Below are 20,974 nucleotides of genomic sequence, written 5' to 3' on the forward strand. Positions count from 1 at the left end.
TGACACCAGTCATATTAGATTAGGGACCACATGACAAACTTCATTTTAACTTGAATATCTCCTTAAATACCTTATTTACAAACAGGGAGGTCATATCCTGAAGTACTAGGGATTAGGACTCAATAGGATTCTCATCGGTCCTATGCCATATGCTTTAAATTTTGCACAGAATTCTCTCAGATTTTGCCATTATGTTGTCTATCACTCTCAATTTTTGATACTAAACATTTTGTCTTTTAAAATATTTTTATGACTATTTTACTGAGAATTTGGAAGAAATATACAGGAGTTGGTATTCAGATACTATTTTGAATGGTGTTATTTTTCTATTTTCCTGAATGTGCCTTGGATGGTGATTTGGTAGTTTCCCCTAATATGTTTAGGGAGTCTATTTAGAAAAAAAGTGGAAATTGGATAAGTTAAAAGATCAGCAATGGGATGATGAGATGGATTTGTATTGTGTTACTGTATAAGCTCAATTCCCTATAATAAATCCCTTATTCCGTTTATCTCTTAGTGGTTTTGCTTCTCTGATCAAACCCTGCCTAATGTGGATAGAGGAAGCAGCAGTTCAAGCTCTGAAAAACAGATAGATTTTTTTTTTCAGAATCATGCACAATTTTGAAGGCCAATTTGATATATCACAGAAAATAGATAAAGCATCAGAGTTGATGTGTTCCTAAGCTATGTTTCAGCCAGATTTCTCTGGGTAGCTCTTCCTCTATTGGACCTAATAAAGTCAGAGGTTTGCTTCAACTAAGCCATTTGCCATTGCCTATAAATCTGTCCTATGTTTGTTGCAGATACCATCTAACAAAATGATTAGCAAAAATATTCAGGCTGGGCGCGGTGGCTCACGCCTGTAATTCCAGCACTTTGGTAGTCCAAAGCGGGCAGATCACAAGGTCAGGAGATCGAGACCATCCTGGCTAATAAGGTGAAACCCCTGTCTCTACTAAAAAATACCCAAAATTAGCCAGGCATGGTGGCAGGTGCCTTTAGTCCCAGCTACTTGGGAGACCAAGGCAGGAGAATGGCATGAACCTGGGAGGCGGAGGTTGCAGTGAGCCAAGATCGCGCCACTGCACTCCAGAATGGGTGATAGAGCGAGACTCTGTCTAAAAAAAAAAAAAAAAAAAAAAAATTTGAGTGATCATTAGTGATCTTTTACCACTAGTATGTGACCTATGGTTTACTAACACATAAACACATAGGCATTTTTTTTATTCAAAGATATTGCATCTAACAAGTACTAAAATAGAGTTTCAAACAACAGCAGTAAACAACAACAAAAAACCTGGAAAAGTATAACTGGTAACAGGCTTTTCTTCTGAACCATAAAAATGTAACTAGTAGTTCTCTGGTGAAAAAATGCACTACAATGGATATTTACCTAAGTAACATTTTATGCCAAAACAGCACAATGATTTATAACATTATAGGCCATCTCTGAAGTTGTCACAGGACATCTCGTGCAGATAGTGTACTGTGTGGTACAAATTATAGTGATTTGTGGAAGTGTAGAGAAGAAGACTAGAGCAATAAAGAAAGAAGAATAATGTTCTTCCTTGAATCATGGGGAAAAGCACAGCTCAGCACTTGTCCCCAGGCAACTTTGAGTAATAGTACAGTGCATTGAAGTTCAAGTCTCTGAAATGTTGCATCTAAATGACAATGGATTACATTGGAAAAAAAAAAATCAAGATGACAAATGGCTCATTTAATGTTGTGAATGGTATCCTCATAAAAGTCGCTTAGTGTAAACTGGGAAGCACTGCAAGTGGTTGGGTGAAGAGGGAAATAATATTCACTCATGAAATAAGTGAGGAAAAGGATACTAATCAAGAGGCAAAAAAAGGATTTGTGATCAGGGCTTCAATCATGACTCCTATACTAATTTACTATTTGACTTTCAGAAAATTGAACCTTGGTCGGATGAAGTAGTGAGTCCAATTCTGTTTGTTGCACAGGAGAAAATGAGAATTATATTCAGAAAACAGAAGGCACACAGTAGTTTCACCCAAAGAAGGAGAAAATGCCTTATGCCATTTCCAAGCTCTGCGAATGCTGCCACGTCTGTATCTTACTTCTCTGGCTACATGCTCCCACAAACTACAAAGTGAGGATCCACAAAGTGAGGATATGTAAGGAATGGGTAGGATTGTACAAAAAAAGTACATGTCATGCACACCTGTGTGATACTTCTAAGACACATCTTTAGGCAGTTGTGAATATAGTTAAGTGCATCTTTGAGAATGTCTATGTCATACTAAAGAAAATGCAAGAAAGGGAGAAATGAAAGAGAAAGGGACATTAATTTTTATCCTTGTATGGTTCACATCCTCCCAGTTATAAAGCAGATATTGTGCTTTTAAGTTTAAATGAATTTTAGGCACTTGCAGAGCAAAATGTTGTGAATTCAAAGTAATGTATCTGCAGAAATGTTGAGGGAGAAAATAGATTGTGAATCTAAAGAATGCATGCTAGTCAGTATTCACAGCATACAAGGGCAATCAGCTAATGTACTTCTTTGTAAGAACACGTATTCGCTTAAATAGGGGCTCCCTTCTAACAAGAGACAGTGACATTTAAAGTAGGTCTGAGAAAATAATTGTTGAACATGTTTTCCATTGCTTGAACTAATGCTGAACCAACAGGCTGTGGAGTCAGCCCAAGTTTGAATGCTGAAACTGCATTTCAATGCAGCTGGAAGATCTGAGAAATTATTTTAACATCACCAAGACTTTATTTCCAAATTTATAAAATGGGAATAGTATCAATTTCTGCCTCATAGACTTTCGTGAAGATTAAATTAGAAGATAATGCATGGAAATCACTTGGCTTGGCAATTAGGTTATAGTCTACAGATGTTATTGATCATTTGGTTATTACTCTTGTGAGAAGGAAAATTTGAAGAGAAATGCTATGAATGAGCTTTCTCTCAGCATGTTCTTAAGGTTAATTTTGATCAAATATACTCAAGGAGCTTCATTATAAGTAGAGCATGAATGGGTTCGTGACCTTCTGAGTGAATTTTGAACACACATTAAAATACTAGGACACTTCAGAATCTAGTAAAATGCATGGCTTAGTGTATTGTCATGGTTAAAATTCTTGGTAATATAAACAGTTTGTACTCTTTATTTTGTTTAGGAAAAAGCCGACTTCAATAAGGAGACTCCATCTGTTTGTGAGTGTCTATAGAGGGAAAGAATTTTAAAAGTCGGGAAGAGACGATATTTTAAAAGTTTTGTGATATATTGAATATGTTTCAAATAATTTTATCCAGAAACCAGCATGGGAACTGCTAATGCCATCAAATCTGACAAAGAGTTTTTAATCTCAGGAGTTACCTCAACTACATAATTGTTATAATGTTTTATTATTCCCTTGAACAGTAGATTTCATTTGGATGTTGTTTTCGTTTACAAACATCTACAGTTGATAACATCCTGAACATTTTGAACAGCCATCCTCTGGTATTAATATACTCTTCCTTTCCTGCTGAATACATTTCTCATAGAAAGAGCTTATCAAAAGTATTATTTTGATTCAGTTGGTTAAGACTACTAAGTCACTTGAGAAAGATCGTTTATTTGCATGCTGTAAGAAAGCATTTGGTATTAATCACATCTTTTGGGAAATACCCTCAGTTTTTAAAAATCACATTGCATCTGGTTACATCTTCATGGCACTTTTTATATTAAAATGACACTCTTACTTATAAATGAGACTCCAAAATTCTGGGTACTTCCTAAAGGATATACACAGGGAAAACAATTGTTGGGATTCATGGATAAAACACAGCTTAATTATTTTGAGGAAGGAGAGATGAGCAGATATCCTATTTCTTGTCCTTTCCTAATCTACTTTCGTGAACTCCCAAGAATCCCTTTTCACATCCTCTTTTGGTCCATTTGTTACAGGTTAAAAGTAAGACTTTCTCTGCCCTTTACGATATTTTCAAGTTAATTACCTCATTGTACCTCAATTTTCTTATCTATAAAATAGGAGTAATACATTGTATCTGCTTTATAGGATTGTAAGGGCTAAATACGCGTGGAGTATCTGAATCAGTGCCTTGCAAAAATCTACCCAATAAATACTGGCTGAATTCTTATCATCATTATCATCATCATCATTAGGGTCTCTGTTTTGGTTAGTGTACCTGCAGCTATTCCAACACAGAAGGCAGCACCCAAGGAATCTTGTAACTCGTTCTTCTCCCAGCCTCCGCTGTTCATCAACTATTCTCTCTTGTTCTTTCCTATTACCCAGCCCTAGTTGAGACCGTCATCATAACACCCTTGAACTATTCTAACAGCCCCTGGAAGGGTGCACTTTCTTTCTTCAATTTATGCTTCACTTTGTCCCAGAGTTCCAGCTCTGAAACACACTATATGATCCCTTCATAAGATCTGGGCAGGCACTATCTCACTGGTCACCTTCCTTTACATACATATATAAATCTTTGCATACTTCAGATAATTATTTCCCAATTGCTTAACCTGGAATCTTTAAAATGCAGACAAATGAATTAATGCAGCTCTGATCCTCCACATGTATTCGTTACTGGGAAGACCAGATCTCACCATCTTCTGAATGTTATTTTCATTCAGAGAATTTCTGTACTATAATGCAGGGCACACAGTGTCATTTTCAGCAACATGAGTGGAACATAAGGAACATCATCTCAGTGAAACAACTCAGAAAGACAAATACTGTATATTTTCACTTATAAATGGTAGCTAAATAATGTGTATACATGGACATAGAGTGCAAACTAATAGACACTGGATACTTGGAAGGGTGGAAGGGAAGTGGATGATGAGAAATTACTTAGTGAGTACAATGTTTATAATTCAGGTGATGGAATATATATAATTAAGGTGATGGATATGCTAAAAGACCTGACTTCATACTATGCAAAATATACATGTAACAATATTACACTAGTATTCCTTAAATTTGTACAAATAAAAATGAAGAGGATTGCACATCTTTAAATCAAGGAATCAGTGTGACCAGGACAAACTTTGGTTCAAATTCTAGTTTTACTGCATTCCAACTCTATAGTTTTCATTTTCAGAGCCTCATTTTCCTCATCTGTAAAGTGGGATCATATTAGCTATCTTCTAAATTATTGTGAAAAGTATCTGAAAATTTGGAATTGCATAAGCCATTAGCAAATGCAAAAATGGATTGTTAAGCAGACAGTGTCTCAGAAAATAAAGACAAAACTCCTAAACAAATCAGGAGAATTTGTAATGAGGATTTCTGTAATTTTGTAATAAGAACAAGAGGATTTTTCTAAGTACGTAATAGAAGTCAGAAGGTATGAAAGGAAAAAGTTGATAAATGTAACTACAAAATAATTTTTTAAATAACCACAAATAAAAAAGCATAGATCCAGAGGTCAAATGCAGAACTTGGAAAAACTGTCAGCAACCTACAAAGGGTTCATTTCTTTACCGTGTAAAGGCTTGACAATCAGTAAGAAAAAACTAACAATTCAAGAAAAAGTGGGCAAAAGTTATGCATGATAGTAAACAGACAAAATAGAAATGGCTCTTAAACATTTAAGGCATTCATTCTTACTCCTAACAAGACAAAATACAAATTAAAGTCACAAGTTGCTTGGGTGCAGTGGCTCATGCCTATGATCCCAACACTTTGGGAGGCCGAGAGGATCACTTGAGTCTAGTTCGAGACAAGCCTGGCCAACATGGAAAAACCCTATTTTTATAAAAAATAGAAAAATTATCCAGGTGTGGTCGCATGCACTTGTAGTCCCAGCTACTCAGGAGGCTGAGGTAGGAGGATTGCTTAAGTCTAGGAGGTCGAGGCAGCAGTGATTTGAGATCATGCCCCTGCACTCCAGCCTGGGCAACAGTTGGATCCTGCCTCCAAAAAAAAAAAAAAGGAATGTAAGTCACAAGTTGGATACCAAGGATTAATAAGGTGGCTATTGGTCTAGTGTTGAAGATGTAGATAAAAAGGCACTCTCACACAATTTAACCTTTGGGATAAATTGATACACCTTATAGAGAGAAATGTGGTAATACTGATCAAAATTTACAATGCACATTTACTTTGATCCAGCAATCTCACTGCTAGATATATGACCTATAGATATATCTATACACATACAAAGTAAAATAAATACACAGATAAATATTAACTGTCACACTATTAACAATTTGTAAACAACTTGAATATCCCTCACAATGGGATTGATACCTCATGATAGAGATAAATGTAAGTATTTTATAATAGCACTTAACTAAGAAGAGCACAAAGATGAGCATAGTAGCACTTAACTAAGAGGAGCACTTAACTAAGATGAGCACAAATAAGTATAATAGGACTTAACTAAGATGAGGCAGGCCTATACATACTGCTGTGAAAAAACTGTTCAAGATATATTAGCTGTGTGTGTGTGTGTGTTGTGTGTGTGTGTGTGTGTGTGTGTATATATATATATATATATATCTCAATGTGTGGAATTTGTAAAAAGAGAAGTATGCAGGTTTATGGTTCTATAAGCATAGATTATATCTGAGGAATGAATTTATATAGCAGAATAATAAGAATATAAAGACTTTTTACTATGTATAAATATCATTTTTAAACTCAGATTTGTATTATATGTGTGTATTGCCTATTCAAAACATAAATAACAATAATTTAAAAGCAACTTAAATGTTACAAAAACTTGCCAGCAGTCCATCTGAGAAAATGTGTATCCTGCTAGTACTTTTTGGTAAAGTTTGCTGATATAATATGTCTGCTTGTGTCTTCTGGATACTTCATAGGATAATAACATACATGTCAAAATACTGTGGAGTCTGCTATGCTCAATGAATTGTATCACATCAGTTGTTGCTGAAACCCTTAGTCAAGAATATCTAATATATTTTCTATGTCCTGGTTATTATTTTTTTGTTCCTTTTTTCTAGTTTCTGAGTCATATGCTGAGCCACTTCAGTGTTCCAAGTGAGTAGTCATCTCATTTTGATGTACGCCAGTCCTCGTTGGACTGGCTGCTTTCTTGTACATTAGCTTGACATGCCATTGCAGAAAGAAAGGAAAGGAACTGTAATTCTTTTTGGAATGTATATTATATGTCAAGCACTGTATTAAATGTTTTGCATGTTTAACATAATGTAACATTTATAATCATCATCATAATTAAGTAGTCACTTTGCTTATTTACAGTTCTCTCAATAATCCTATGAAGTTACTCTCAGTCTTATAATTTTACAAACAAACAAACAAACAAACAAACAAACAAAAAACCAGGGCTTAGTTAAATTAAATGACTTAACCAAGGGGTCACACCAAAGAGGTTTGGCTCAATATGGCTTCAAAGCCTGTCAGCTCTGTCCTGTACTGTGCTGTCTTAAGTACTGACATACTCGAAATTCCATTTTAAAAATACAGTGACTTTCTAGTATAATATTTCAGGCTTTTATCAAATATATTTTATATAGTTAATTCTATGTAAAATTTCATGACTTTATAAAAAGCGAGGATATCAAAAAATGTAATTTTCCTTGGATGTGAATATACTCTGAAATTATTCTTTCAAAATGCCTTCTGTGTGTGAATATCTTCTCCATTAACCTCAAAGTGACCAAAACCCTCTTGCTTTTGCTAGGACTTTTTGAAGCCAGTCTTAAAATGTTCTTGTACTTCCCCCAAAACTTAAATTTAACTAACACATAATTTTTACTGAAAAAAGTCTGTATTTTTAGAGTGATAGAGCCTGATTTTTTTATATTGCAAAAATCGCTAAAAATCCTCTCTAAATAATTTCTATTTCTTCCCCTAAAAGCCTGTCTGTGATTACTGCCCACTTTTCCTCTCACTGTCTTCTCCTACTCCTCTTATTCTCTAGGCTGACCTGTCTTTTATATTATTTCTAAAAAGTATCTCAATTTGTCTACCCTACTTCACAAACTAAAACTGTAGTGTGTACAACTTCAGCAAACTAAAAGCCCCCATTTTATACATTTTTTTTTCTCCTGCAGACACTGGAATGATCTAAATTTACCTTACTCCATATGTATTGATTATATTGTGAGATTGTTTTCTATTAATAGATTTCCACAGTTTTAGGATTCTAAAATATCTTTTGGGATATGTCTCTTGAGAGCCTATCTGCCAGCGCTCAGGAGCAGTTTTGGACTTTTGCTTGTTGCTTCTTTGGACTTTGCCATTTAATCGTTACATGCATCAGCTACAGGGTTATAAAAGCACTGGAAATATGCTTAGTTAAAATTTATCCAATGAAATGACTTGGGTATAACGTATATTATACTTGCATATCTTCAGCCCAACAGACATTGTTCTGGAAAATCTTTTGAGATCTCTTAATAAAATTATGCCAGTTATCTTAATTTGACATATCTGTTCTAATAAATAGAGTTAAAATATAATAACAGAATTAAACACTCAAAATCAAAATAGGGCATATTTGATATATTAAATATGTTAATAGTGTCTAGAAATGTTAATAGACACTAGAATAGTATCTAGAAACAGTGTCATGGTAAATTTGATTATTATTGGTTTTTGCAATACAGAATGAATACTTAAGGTACATCCTGAAAAATGAACCTGTAATATACTACTGCTGACTGTGTAGCAGAAATAATTGGAACCCATATTAAATGTACTTTTAAAAAAGTATTTAAAGTATTAAAAATATTTATGTTCTGGTTTCTCTTCAGAATGACTATATCTTTTTGCCTTTTACTAAAGTATTAAAAATATTTAATCCATATGAATTTTTCAAAGTTTACTTCAGCAATAGTAATATTACTAATAAAAAATGGAGTTATTACTATATCTAGGTACTGTGCTAGGACCTTTCTGCATTATTTTATTTAATATTCATAATATTTTTATGAGGTATTATCATATCATTATCCCTGCATAGATCAGGATATTGAGGCCAAGGCAGATTAAGTGACTTGTCCAAGATAATTTTGTAAGTAAGTGGTTGGAAACAATTAGACTTTACTGTCCAGGCATTGGTAAACAATGTAATACAGCTATCTCTCAAAGACAAATTGTGTGATTATGTTATTATTCTTTGAATGAATTTCAAAAGAATTCAGAATATATTGAAAAGACTAACAGGAAACATTTAGGGGAGCTGAATTTGTGATTTGATGGATTTTCTCTGGACATATATCAGCAGATACTAGCAGATGCTCACCCACAATTATGAATATTACAGAGACTTAGATAAAATTCAGTAAGCTATTCTAGTTGTTTATTTTGCTATTTACTCCATAATGTTCTTGTTCACTTGCATTGTCACTTCTCATATTTTCTTTCTTTAAAATTGTTTTCAAGCAAGGTCCAGGTTGATGTGAACTATGATATTATATGACTTTCAGTATGTAAGGTTTATTACATATGAAATACAGAAAAGAGAAAGGGGAAAATATGGAAAGGAAGGAAAATAACTAGAAAATAAACAAAAATAAGAACTGCTCACTTGGAGTCAGAGAGGAAATTGGTCATCACAAATTTAGGACCTTAGAAAACTTCCTCTCCTACATTTGTTTGATTAGAACTGTGTGTCAGAGAAAAACAGCATTTTATATAGCCCCATCTGGTTAACATCGATGAAAAATTCACGTCCTCAGTTCTTTGGGTTTTAAATGTGAGACTGGGAAGAGAATGGATCTAGAAAACCTGTAGAATTATGGCAGTAGGGATTACCAATGAGGGGACAGTTGGAAAGGCAAGGAACCATTCTGAAGTGGGAGCTAGGCAGGTGGCTAGCATGGAAAGAATGCAAGATAAAGAAGAGTGATGAGGCTGGGTGCAGTGGCTCACGCCTGTAATCCCAGCACTTTGGGATGCCGAGGTGGGCAGATCACCAGAGGTTGGGAGTTCGAGATCAGCCTGGCTAACATGGTGAAACCCCGTCTCCACTAAATATACAAAATTCGCTGGGTGTGGCAGCACCTGCCTGTAATCCCAGCTAACTTGGGAGGCTGAGGCAGGATACTCGCTTGAACCCGGGAGATGGAGGTTGGAGTGAGCTGGGATTGAGCCACTGCACTCCAGCCTGGGTGACAGAGTGAGACTTGGTCAAAAAAAAAAAAAAAAAAGAATAGTGATGAGACTCAGTGACAAAATTGAGTCTATGGTGAGTTTGGACTTTGTAAAACTGGAAGTAGGAAAATACTCAATTGAAAAGTTATACCAAAATAAATTTGTTGTACAGATATAATTTAATAGAAACTGTTGCAAAATGGATTTGTTACTTTTGTAATATAATTAATGTTTTCTATTCTAGTTATTAATGTTATCTAGATGAAGTTGCTTAAGAAATGGTTGGTTAACACTCTACCAGTCCAGCTCAGGTATCAGAGAGCCACAGTCCTTTTGTATATTACCTGATGAAATGGGAGAGTTCCCTGATTCCCCTCACAGGATGTGTGACAGGATTGTGGTTTGCCTGCTTGATTGATAGTCGCTGCTGCTGAAACCCTGTGGGGAGGGGGAGCACACAGACGGACAGGTGCAGGAGTCCAAGTGGGCATGTGTTACAGTGTGCCCTTGTAGCCCTGCCCTCCATGGATGGCTTGATGTTAACAAGCTCAATAGACCCTCTGCCTTTTCACAAGGGTAGAGGGCCAGTGTGACAGCTTTCTGTATCCTGAATTCTTGCCCAGCATCCCAGAAGTACTGGGTCACACATGGGCTTGAAGGAAGAACTCAGGGTTTTATTGAGTGGTGGAGGTGGCTGTCAGCAGGATGGATGGGGAGCTGGAAAGTGGATGGAGTGGGAAAATGATCTTCCCCTGGAGTTTGATCGTCCAGCGGCTGAACTCCTCTCAGTGTTCGGATGTTCCTCCTCTTCTCACTTTCTCTGCCATGTCATTCTGTCGTTCATCTATTTGTCTCATCTCTTCGTCTGCTTCTGGAGCCTGGGATTCAGGCTTTATATGGGTACAGGATAGGGTGTGTGGCGGGCAAAAGGCAACTTTTTAGGTGCAAAAACAGGAATGCCTGTCCCCATCTAAGGCTGCAGGTCTCCAGGCTTGAGGGTGGGGCCTTTACTAGGGAACTGCCCTCTTCTACCCAGTGTTTCCCTGTCTCCTGTCCATATGACTGTAACAGTTATGAAACCAGGAACATATTTTTAAAGGCCTTGGAAGATAATACACAGCATCAAAAGATACATTAGTTAGGATTCTAAATCCTCGCCATTGTGACTATTCTTAATTATTGTGAAGCAGCAGAAAATAACACAAAAATGTACCACATTCTAGCAGAATATGGTTAAATGTAAGCAGGGGTGGGTTTATTGGTGTATGATAATTAGAAGGGATGGTTTACTCTATATATGTAGCCATGAAGAACAGTATAAATATGCTATCCCTGTTACTGCTGGTACAAAAAGGGCCTGTGATACCCAGTGTAAACATTTGGTAGGTAGGAAAAGGGCTCTGGACTATGGAAGACCAAGGAAGTGAACACTTTCATTTCACCTAGACTCATGAGTGCTGTTGATTCTGCTGTATCGGCCTTGTCTGCTACAGTTTCCTTCTTCATTACTGCTACTCTCTATAGCTCATAAAGTCCTACTCATGATTTCCACTGGACTGAAATATAGCATAGTTCTTCCTGGTCTAGATTCTACTCTTGGAAATGCACAAACAATGGATAAGAACTGTGAACAAGAAGATTCCATAGGATTCAGCCTATCAGAGAGGACCTTGAAGTTCTGCTTTATGAGCCTGCAGGCAAAGAGTGATCATTTACCTCTCAAGCAGCCTCTGGTCCTCTGCCTTTGAGCCATCAAGATGCCTATGTCTTCTCTTCCAGCAGCTATTTTGTCTCACATGACAGCTGTTAACAACGTGCCTCCTCCTCCACTTCACAGTATACCAAGTGAGTGGGAAATACTTTGGTGTTCTCATTCATCTACCATTGTTTTCAGTGGTTCTTACCCCAGATATGACAACTGGGGTTGTTTCAGGGTTGATAGCGACATTAGCAATCTTATTGACAGTGCTGAGGAATGGAAAGAGCATAGATGTGTAAATCCTGCTTGGTCTACTTGAAGTCATTTCAGTACTCTAGGTCTTAAGTACTTTTTCTTTGTAAAATGAGGATCTTTATGAACTCTTAGAGCTTCAGATACATTGAAAGGTTTCTAAAGATGAAAGAAAACAAAGGCTCAGAGAGGCCACATGTTCCACCAGCTATCATGTTCCTTTTTCTAGCAGATCTTCTACTCCCTACCAAGAGTTGGTCCTACTACCCTTAATGGGATAATTAATACTTAATATTCTCTAGGAGAATTCTCATTTCAATTTGACGAGGAAAAAAAGATAATTCCTACTATTCCGACTGTGAAATTTATTCCTATTTAACTTTTTAATTTTCTAGTCTTTTACTTATAAGAATTAAGTATAGAACTAGATATTTCAAAGTTTATACAATTGACAGTATTTTCTCATTTTATGTAATTGGTCTAAACCTATAACATTTTCTTAAGATTGTAAACACTTCTTATGGCCATAGAATTTATAGATCTATTATTTGAGCACCATCATTCTGACTTATGTATGAGTCCCAGTGTTAGTTAAGATTTTAAAAAAGTATGTGGATAACAAAGGTAATACTTGTGACCCTTTTCAACTTCAATAAAGCATTAACTCTTATTTTGTTATTCATCGGGCAGATTTATAGTATTGATTTGAAGAAGCTAAGCCATGCATCCTTTTCCCTTCCTGTGAGAGTTAATTTCTCCAAATACATTTTAAAAAATTAATGCTCATAGTCTCCAGTTTAAAAAGGTATCACAGGTGGCAGTTGATACTCCTTGAACGGGTACACTGATGTCTTGAATCGTGTTAGATAAAATCCTTATGGTAAACAAAATTCATTCCATTTGTACATTTGTATTATCATGAAAACATTCTTGCATCTGGTCAAAGTTTTCTAGTTCTACTTGAGTGGAAATAAGAATTAAGTGCAATTTTGCTGAAGAAACACAGCTTCCACTATTCAGGTTTTATTTGTGAAAAAGAAAATAAAAGTCACCATAAAATAATATTTTTAAAAAGCCCAGGAAACTCAGTAGCTGGGAGTTAAAAGATCAAATTAATTTAGAATCAATGAGATGAGATTTGTGCTACCCTCTGTAGTGCCTCCCAAGGACACTTAACTTCTGTGAAGTGATTAAAAGATGAAAAATCAGCAGCAATTTAGATCTCAGAACTGAATCGAGCATAATGGAAAGCGGTGGAGCTCCCAGTGTTCTCTTTAGAGGCTCCCACTTGATGTTTCTATGTCTGAGACTTCTCTTTGAGGATGTGCCTGGCTTGCCTTAATAACTGTGTCTTTTTGCTAACTGTAGCAAGGCCACAATTTCCCTTAGCAAACACTGATTGTCTCGCTGCTGAAACAATGATCTCATGGAAGCCAATGTGTGGTGAATGCTTTCAATTTATGAAATGACTGAACCTGCATTACAAAGGATATATAAATGAGTTTAAAAGGCAATGGGCATAAATAGGAATGCATATTTACATACCTAAAGAGAAAATCCAGCCATTGTATACATCCTCGATACTTTGTATTTGTTGAGTTAGGTTGGATTTAGTGACTAATTCACCTTCTCTGTAAGTATTTATTTATTTATTTTTATTTATTTTTTGAGACGAAGTCTTGCTCTTTTGCCCAGACTGGAGTGCACTGGTGCGATCTCCGTTCACCACAACCTCCGCCTTCCAGGTTCAAGCAATTCTCCTGCCTCAGCCTCCTGAGCAGTTGGGACTACAGGCGTGCCTGGCTAATTTTTGTATTTTTAGTAGAGATCGGGTTTCACTATGTTGGCCAGGCTGGTCTCGATCTCCTGACCTCGCGATCTGCCTGCCTCAGCCTCCCAAAGTGCTGGGATTTACAGGCGTGAGCTACCATGCCCCAGCTCTCTGTATTTATATGTGAATATTGTTAATTGACTGCTTTCTATAGTTAGTATGTAAACATTTAGCATGCTATGTTATTTCATGTATTTCTTACAATAACTCTGTGTCTTTGGTGGATAGAATAGTGATCCCAGTGATATCCATGCCTTAATTCACAAATGAATAGGTTATACTACATGTCAGGGAGAATTGAGGCTGCACATGCAATTAAAGCAGCTAATTGGCTCACCTTGAGATGGGAGATATTCCGGATTGTCTGGGTGCCCGCCACAGTTGTGAGAGCCTTTATAAGTGAAAGAGGAAGGCAAGAGAGTCACTCAGAATGATATGTGAGAAAGATGAGAAAGACTCGACTGGCCATTACTGGCTTTGAAGATGGAGGGGGGACAAAAGCCAAGGCATTCAGGCAGCCTCTAAAAGAGGGAAAAGCAAATAAATGGATTCTTCCCAAAGGGCCTCCAGAAGAATTGCAGTCCTGCTGATGTGATTTTAGCCCAGTGAAATTAGTTTCAGAGTTCTCATTTCCAGAACTGTTAGATAATACATTTTTATTGTTTTAAACCACTAAGGCAGTGGCAATCTTTTACAGCAGCAATAGAAAGTTAATACGTGTTCCAGTTTACACTTAAGGATAATAAGGCTTAGGTTTCACTCTAAGGTTCACACAGATATTAAGTAGCAGAGGCTCCTCATAGTGTCCTCTGTGTAAACGAACTCTCTCTACTCACAACAACAAAGCTAGCAGCATTCTGGATTGCCCCTTACCTTCTGCCCTGAATTTCTTGCCCATTTGGCTTCTTAGATGCTATTAATGTATGGGAGGCAACATGTCACACATCTTCAAACTCTCCTTCACTGCTATCTTGTTGACTCTGAAATTCAGACTTAGACACTTCAAGTAGTTAGTCTTCTTGAGCTAGTTTACTGCTTATGGTTCTTTCTTCTTTGAAACTTTCAAGTCTTCTCCTTTTCTGGTCTCTTTGACTTCTGTCTCAGGATTCTTCACAGTTTGCTAACCTTAGGGGAAGAATGAACGCTCTCAAAAGCAAAAGAGTTGTTCCACTTTTCGTTCTGGATGAGATTTATTTTAAAAACATTATAGCTAGCAAACTGTACAATTTTACCACATAAGTGAAATGGCATCTGGTTTAAGTACATACATGACCCATTATTATTGTAAGTTGTTTCCCTGAAGAGACAGAAAAAAAGGAAAAAATAAGTCTTATTTTAAAAAATTTTTAATGGAAGGCAAGAAGCTGTTCTTCACTATTTGGTTTATGGTCCAGTTAACTTTCTTTCTTTGGGTAAATTTGCTGCTACTCTATTTTCTTCACACTAATTAGGCTTATTCTTCTGAGGAAGAATGGGTTTAAAAATATGCTTTCCATTTTGACTACTGGTTGACTTGAAAAAAAATTTCTGTGCTTTTCCAGTTCCAAAAGTGTTTCAAGTTCACCAGACATTTCTAGATACCTTTCATTTGTTCCAACATATGAGTTGGAGAAAAAAAAAAAAAAAGCATTCAAGATAAGACCAGAGACACGTCAAGAAATTTAGAAACAAGATAGTACTCTTAAGCGAATGTTTTTCTTTGCTCTTTTTCATTTTATGGCTTTACATTTACTGCAAATCTGAAAAGACTGTGTCATCATTCCTAAGAGTTCAAAGGCATTTTCTATAATTTGAGAGTTTTTCCGTTCTTTGGTAGCCAAGGATTAAAGGTATATATTTGAAAAAGTGAATATTGTACCATTTAAAAGTTTTAAACCATTCAAATCCTAGGAATGCAGGTAAGAAAAAAAGGAGGCTTGCCAGTGAAGAAGAAAAACAGGGAAGTGGATTGTGTAATGTGTAAAGAAACCAAGTTTAAGAAAAAGAAAGAACTAAAATAAATAAGAATGAAAATTCCAAGAAGGAATAAAAGGTGGGAAAAAGGTTGAATGTGTCCATTTCTGTATCTGTATAATCAATGATAGTCGCAATGGGATGTGCCATCACAAAATTCAGAAGTATTGAAAAATTTTTTTCCTTGCCTTAAATTTTTAGGATAAAAGCCAAATTTTTAATCCCAAGGGGAAAAGATGGGTGTTTTATTGTAAAGCAAATATTTAGTCTTTTTTTCCTATTACTGTTATAACTATTTTGATGTACTTTGTGTCAAACCATTTCGAGTGGCCTTTAGAAATTAAGCTGTGAGAACTTAAACGTGAGCTTGATGGTTCCTGGGAGTTCAGGCAGGAAACAGGAAATGGTGAAGTCAATTGCAATGCTTTGCAAATCACATCTCTCCACTAGATGTCAGGCTAGGTCTCCCCTGCGTCTCAGGCTACTGCTCTATCAGTCTATTTCAGAAATTAGTCCTGTTATTAGTTCCATGTTACCAATCCTTCAGCCAACTGAAGATGCTGGTCCTCCAGCATCTTTCACGGAACTGATCTCTGGTCTTCTTTCCAACATATATTGTGAACTAGATTTACTTGTCTGATAGGATGATTAAACTTTTTGATCACTTTAACTCTCCATCCAAAAGCTGTCAGGGTCCTACTCTCCTTTAAAACTTAGATTCTAATCTATTTTCCACAATCTGGCATTTAAATCTTTCATGATTAGGCTAAAATCTGTCTCTTGTGTTCTAGATCTTATTCTCCATTGATGTAACTCTCCTCTACAGCTAAAACACTTTGTTATTCCTTAAGCTTATCTGCCAATACTGATTAGAGGTATAGGAAGATTTCAAAGGTTAGATTAAACATTCAGATGGACACACTTGGCACATATGTGGAGTAAAGTTACAGCCTTCCATAAGGACACTGTTAGGGGTTCCCCTTCTGTGGAAAAAGTCCCCAGATGCCTAGGCTGCAGCCCACACAGCCAGCCCTCTTTGGCTACCTACATAGTAGCTCAGGTTTAAGGCAGTGAGAGTCACATAGGGCAGATGCTGAATTGCCCTGGCTTAAAACCCTCATAAACCATCGTTTTTAATAAAAATTCCGAAGGCACTGCTTCCAAATTTCCTGTAAGAAAACTCTCAATTACAAGAGTTAAGGTACTCAAGGGTAGCTCATTTCAGTGACTGCTCATCAGGTATTCATACATCATCTGTAGTGCTTCCTAGTCCAAATGCTAGTCATCAATCCAAGATCATTGTTATCATAAGTAATGTTGCCCAGCAACACTGTTAACTGTACCTTAATCTGGCCTATAAGGAACAGAGCTGGAGAGTTCCCATGCTGATAGGAAAACCATTCCTTTAATTACACCATCATAATCTTCACCATACTGTCATGCCTTAGCTCATGTTTCCTGTGTTTGGGGTTCCCTTTGCTCTTCCTCTGTTTGTTCTTATTTCAGTTCTTCAGAGTTTTTGTAAATTACTTTAATCTCCACAAAGACTCTCCTGACTTTTCCAGTATGAAGAAACTATATATACTATTTTAATATAATTGTATTTATTAATTATAATCACATTTTATATAATCACATTTTATATAATCATATTTCTATAATTTTTATGAATCACTATAGAGCCAAGAAGTAGGATTATTGGATCATATGGTAATTCTATTTTTAATATTTTTGAGGAACTTTCATACTGCTTTCCAAAATGATTGTATTAATTTACATTCTCACCAACAGTGTATCAGGGTTCCCTTTCCTCCACTTTCTCTCTAACACTTATCTTTCGTTTTTTTGATAGTAGCCATGCTAACAGGTGTGAGGTGGTATCTTGCTGTGGATTTAATTTGTATTTCCCTGATGATTAGAGATATTGACCCTTTTTTTGTTGGCCATTCATAGGTCTTATTTTGAAAAATGTCTATTCAGGCCCTTTGCCCATTTTTCAAGTTGGACTATGTGTTTTCTTGTTATTGAATTGTTTGAGTTCCCTATATATTTTGGATATTACCCCTTTATCATAGGTTAGTTTGCAAATATGTTCTCCATTCTGTGGGTTGTCTCTTCACTCTGTTAATTATTTCCTTTTCTGTGCAGAGGCTTTGTAGAGTTATGTAATCTAATTTATCTACATTGACTTTTGTTGCCTGTCTGTTTGAGAAAGCTGAGGCAGGAGGATCGCTTGAGCCCAGGAATTTGAGGTTTCAGTGGGCTATGATCATGCCATTGCACTCCAGCCTGAGCAACAGCACAAGACTCTGTCTTTTGTTTTTTTTTTTTTTTTTTTTAGATGGAGTTTCGCTCTTGTTGCCCAGACTGGAGTGCAATGGCGTGATCGCGATTCACTGTAACCTCCGCCTCCTAGGTTCAAGTGATTCATCTGCCTCAGCCTCCCAGGTAACTGGGATTACAGGCATGTACCACCACGCCTGGCTAATTTTGTATTTTTAGTAGAGATGGGGTTTCTCCATGTTGATCAGGCTGGTCTCAAACTCCCAGCCTCAGGTGATCTGCCCACCTTGGCCTCCCAAATTGCTGGGATTACAGGTGTGAGCCACCACACCTGGCCAAGACCCTGTTTTTTTTTTTTTTTTAAAAAGGATGAATTTGTGGAGAATTGATATATTTATAATATTCAGTCATCCTACTCAATAACTGGTATCTTTACAATGCTCAGTCTACCTCCTTCTCAGGCTCAATGGCTCACACCTGTAATCCCAGCACTTTGGGAGGCTGAGATGGGAGGATCCCTGGAGGCAAGGAGTTTGAGACTAGCCTTGGCAACGTAGTGAGACCCTGTGTCTACCAAACAATAAATGCATAAATAAATACATCTTCTGCTTCAAATTTATGTAAGTGTTCTTGTATGCCACTAAATAAAATTTATTCCTGGGTATTTTATCTTTTTTCTATTATGAATGATATCTTTTTCTAATTGTAAAGTCAGTATGTGAGAAATATTAAATTTAAATTTTTAAAATCTTTTGAAATAATCATAATCTTACAGATGTTGGAAGTTCAGATTAAAGGAACTTATTTTTCTAGAGCAATTTGACATTCCATCATCCCCATATTTTAGTGTGTATTGTTAAAAAAACATTGTTACATAATTACAATACAACTATCAAGATCAGGAAAATTAACATTGACACATTACTGTAATCTAATCTTTGGACCCTATTCAAATTTGGTCAGTTGTTCTGATAATGTCCTTTCTAGTAAAACAATCCAATTCAAAATCTCATGTTTTTCTGGTCAATGTGTCTGCTTTATGCCAGTACCATACTATTTTGATAGCTTTATATTTTGAAATCAGACAGTGTGATACTTTTAGCTTTGTTCTTTTTTCTTGAGATTGCTTTGACTCTTCAGGATCTTGCTGTCTTATCTCTTCAATTTCTTTCAGTCTGGAATAGTTTCTCAGTTTTCCGGGAGACTACAAAGTAGTTATTTTATAGAATATCTTTTAATTTGGTTTGTGTGATATTTCCTCATGATTAGATTTGAGGTAGACATCTTTGTCAGAAATATCACAGGAGCGATTTCATGTTCTCCTTCCATCTTATCAGGGACCATACGATCTCAGTTTGTCCCACTCTTGATGATACTCACTTTAGTAATGATTAAGGTGATATATGGAGAACTTTCCACCTGTAAATGTACTCTTTTCTCTTGTTAAATTAATACGTTTTGTGAAGATGTATTTTAAGGTGTATAAATATTCCATTTCTCATGAAATATTAAATTAACATTAAATAGATACATTGACCATTTTTTATTTGGGTTAAAAAATAAAAATTAGATATATGAACTGTGGGGTTTCTATTTTATTCAAAGAGTTTTAAGGAGTTACTTTAATTATATATTTGGATCACATTGGTCACAGTTTGGACAGTGGGAGCCACTTTAAGTTGGTTTGAGCATTTCTTTGCTTCTGACACAGTGAGATTTTTCAAGCTCTTTTCATACTTTCTTTGTCTGATCCCTGGAATCAGCCATTTTCCCTAAGAGCCCTGTCTTATTTTAATGAAAATTTAAGATTTGGGTGCTCTGTGTGTCTTGATCTTAGGATGCCGTTGCTCCCAGGCCCTCTCAGTGGACAGATCTAGGGAATACAAAGTCACATTTGTATTTGTTTGTATATCAGTTTATATGTATATATATATTAAAAATTGTGAGTTTACACTGATTTCTTTAATCCTAATGCAGCACCACAGGCTCATTCTTATCTTCTCCCTTTCTGTATTTCTAACTCCCATCTCTGAAGTGATAAAGCTTTCTCCTATTAGCTTTATCATAACACCTTTGAGCAGTTTCCTTGTTTGTAATCTATCTTCCATATTCACTGCCGTCCATTCTGACATTTAGCTCTGCGACACTCCCTCTGCCTCACACCTCACAACTGCTGTTCTTACCTGGTTGTTCTGAGACTCTGCACAAGCCCACCTTAACGTGGATGCCCTCCACACCCTGGTCTTGGATGCTGTGATACCTTACCTTTCACCTCACCTACTCCTGGCATAGATGTCTACCATCGGCTGCTGTTCCATTGGTCTTAGGACTCACTGTTCAAGGAAAAGGGCAAGCTGTTGAATTAGTTACTTCTGGAATAAGCCACTTCAGCAAGTACTCTAATGGGTTTCTGGGTTATGTACTTGTTTTCTATCTATATAATTATAATAATAGCAAAAACTGATTTGTATCTTTCTTTCTAATTTGTATATCTTATGCATTTCTTTTATTAAATTGTGTCCTTTGGTACTTTCAGAAATTTGTAGCACTAGTGTATATCTTTATCTCGTTCCTGAATTTAATGCTATTGCTTCTGGTGTTTCAACATTAAACATGATTCTATCTTTTGGTTTGATCTACCTACCAGCTTCAAAAAAATAAACTTTTTTCAATTTAAGCTGCTAAGAACTATGTTGAATTTTACTGAATACTTTGTCTGTATTTGGGGAGATTATAATTTTAAAAATTTCAACTTGTGGAAAATTATATTGCTATATTCACTAATTGAATTTTCTTTGATTACTTGCATAAATCTTACTTTGTTGTATGATCTTTGTTAATATGTTGCTGGGCACTATATCCTTATATATATTTTTGGA

General features: G+C 36.1%; 1 protein-coding gene across 1 annotated transcript in view; it reads left to right on the plus strand.

Annotated features, from left to right (window-relative positions):
• Positions 1 to 11,759: 11,759 nt before the first annotated feature.
• CNBD1 (cyclic nucleotide binding domain containing 1) overlaps positions 11,760 to 20,974 on the plus strand; it is a 517,073-nt gene continuing 507,858 nt past the window's right edge. Inside the window, exon 1 of the mRNA XM_011998293.1 lies at positions 11,760 to 11,922. Coding sequence (XP_011853683.1) covers positions 11,835 to 11,922 — 88 coding nt within the window. The 5' untranslated portion in view covers positions 11,760 to 11,834. The remainder of the gene's footprint in view (positions 11,923 to 20,974) is intronic.

This window comes from Mandrillus leucophaeus, unplaced genomic scaffold, assembly GCF_000951045.1.
Source record: "Mandrillus leucophaeus isolate KB7577 unplaced genomic scaffold, Mleu.le_1.0 Scaffold1155, whole genome shotgun sequence".
Classification (NCBI taxonomy): Eukaryota; Metazoa; Chordata; class Mammalia; order Primates; family Cercopithecidae; genus Mandrillus; species Mandrillus leucophaeus.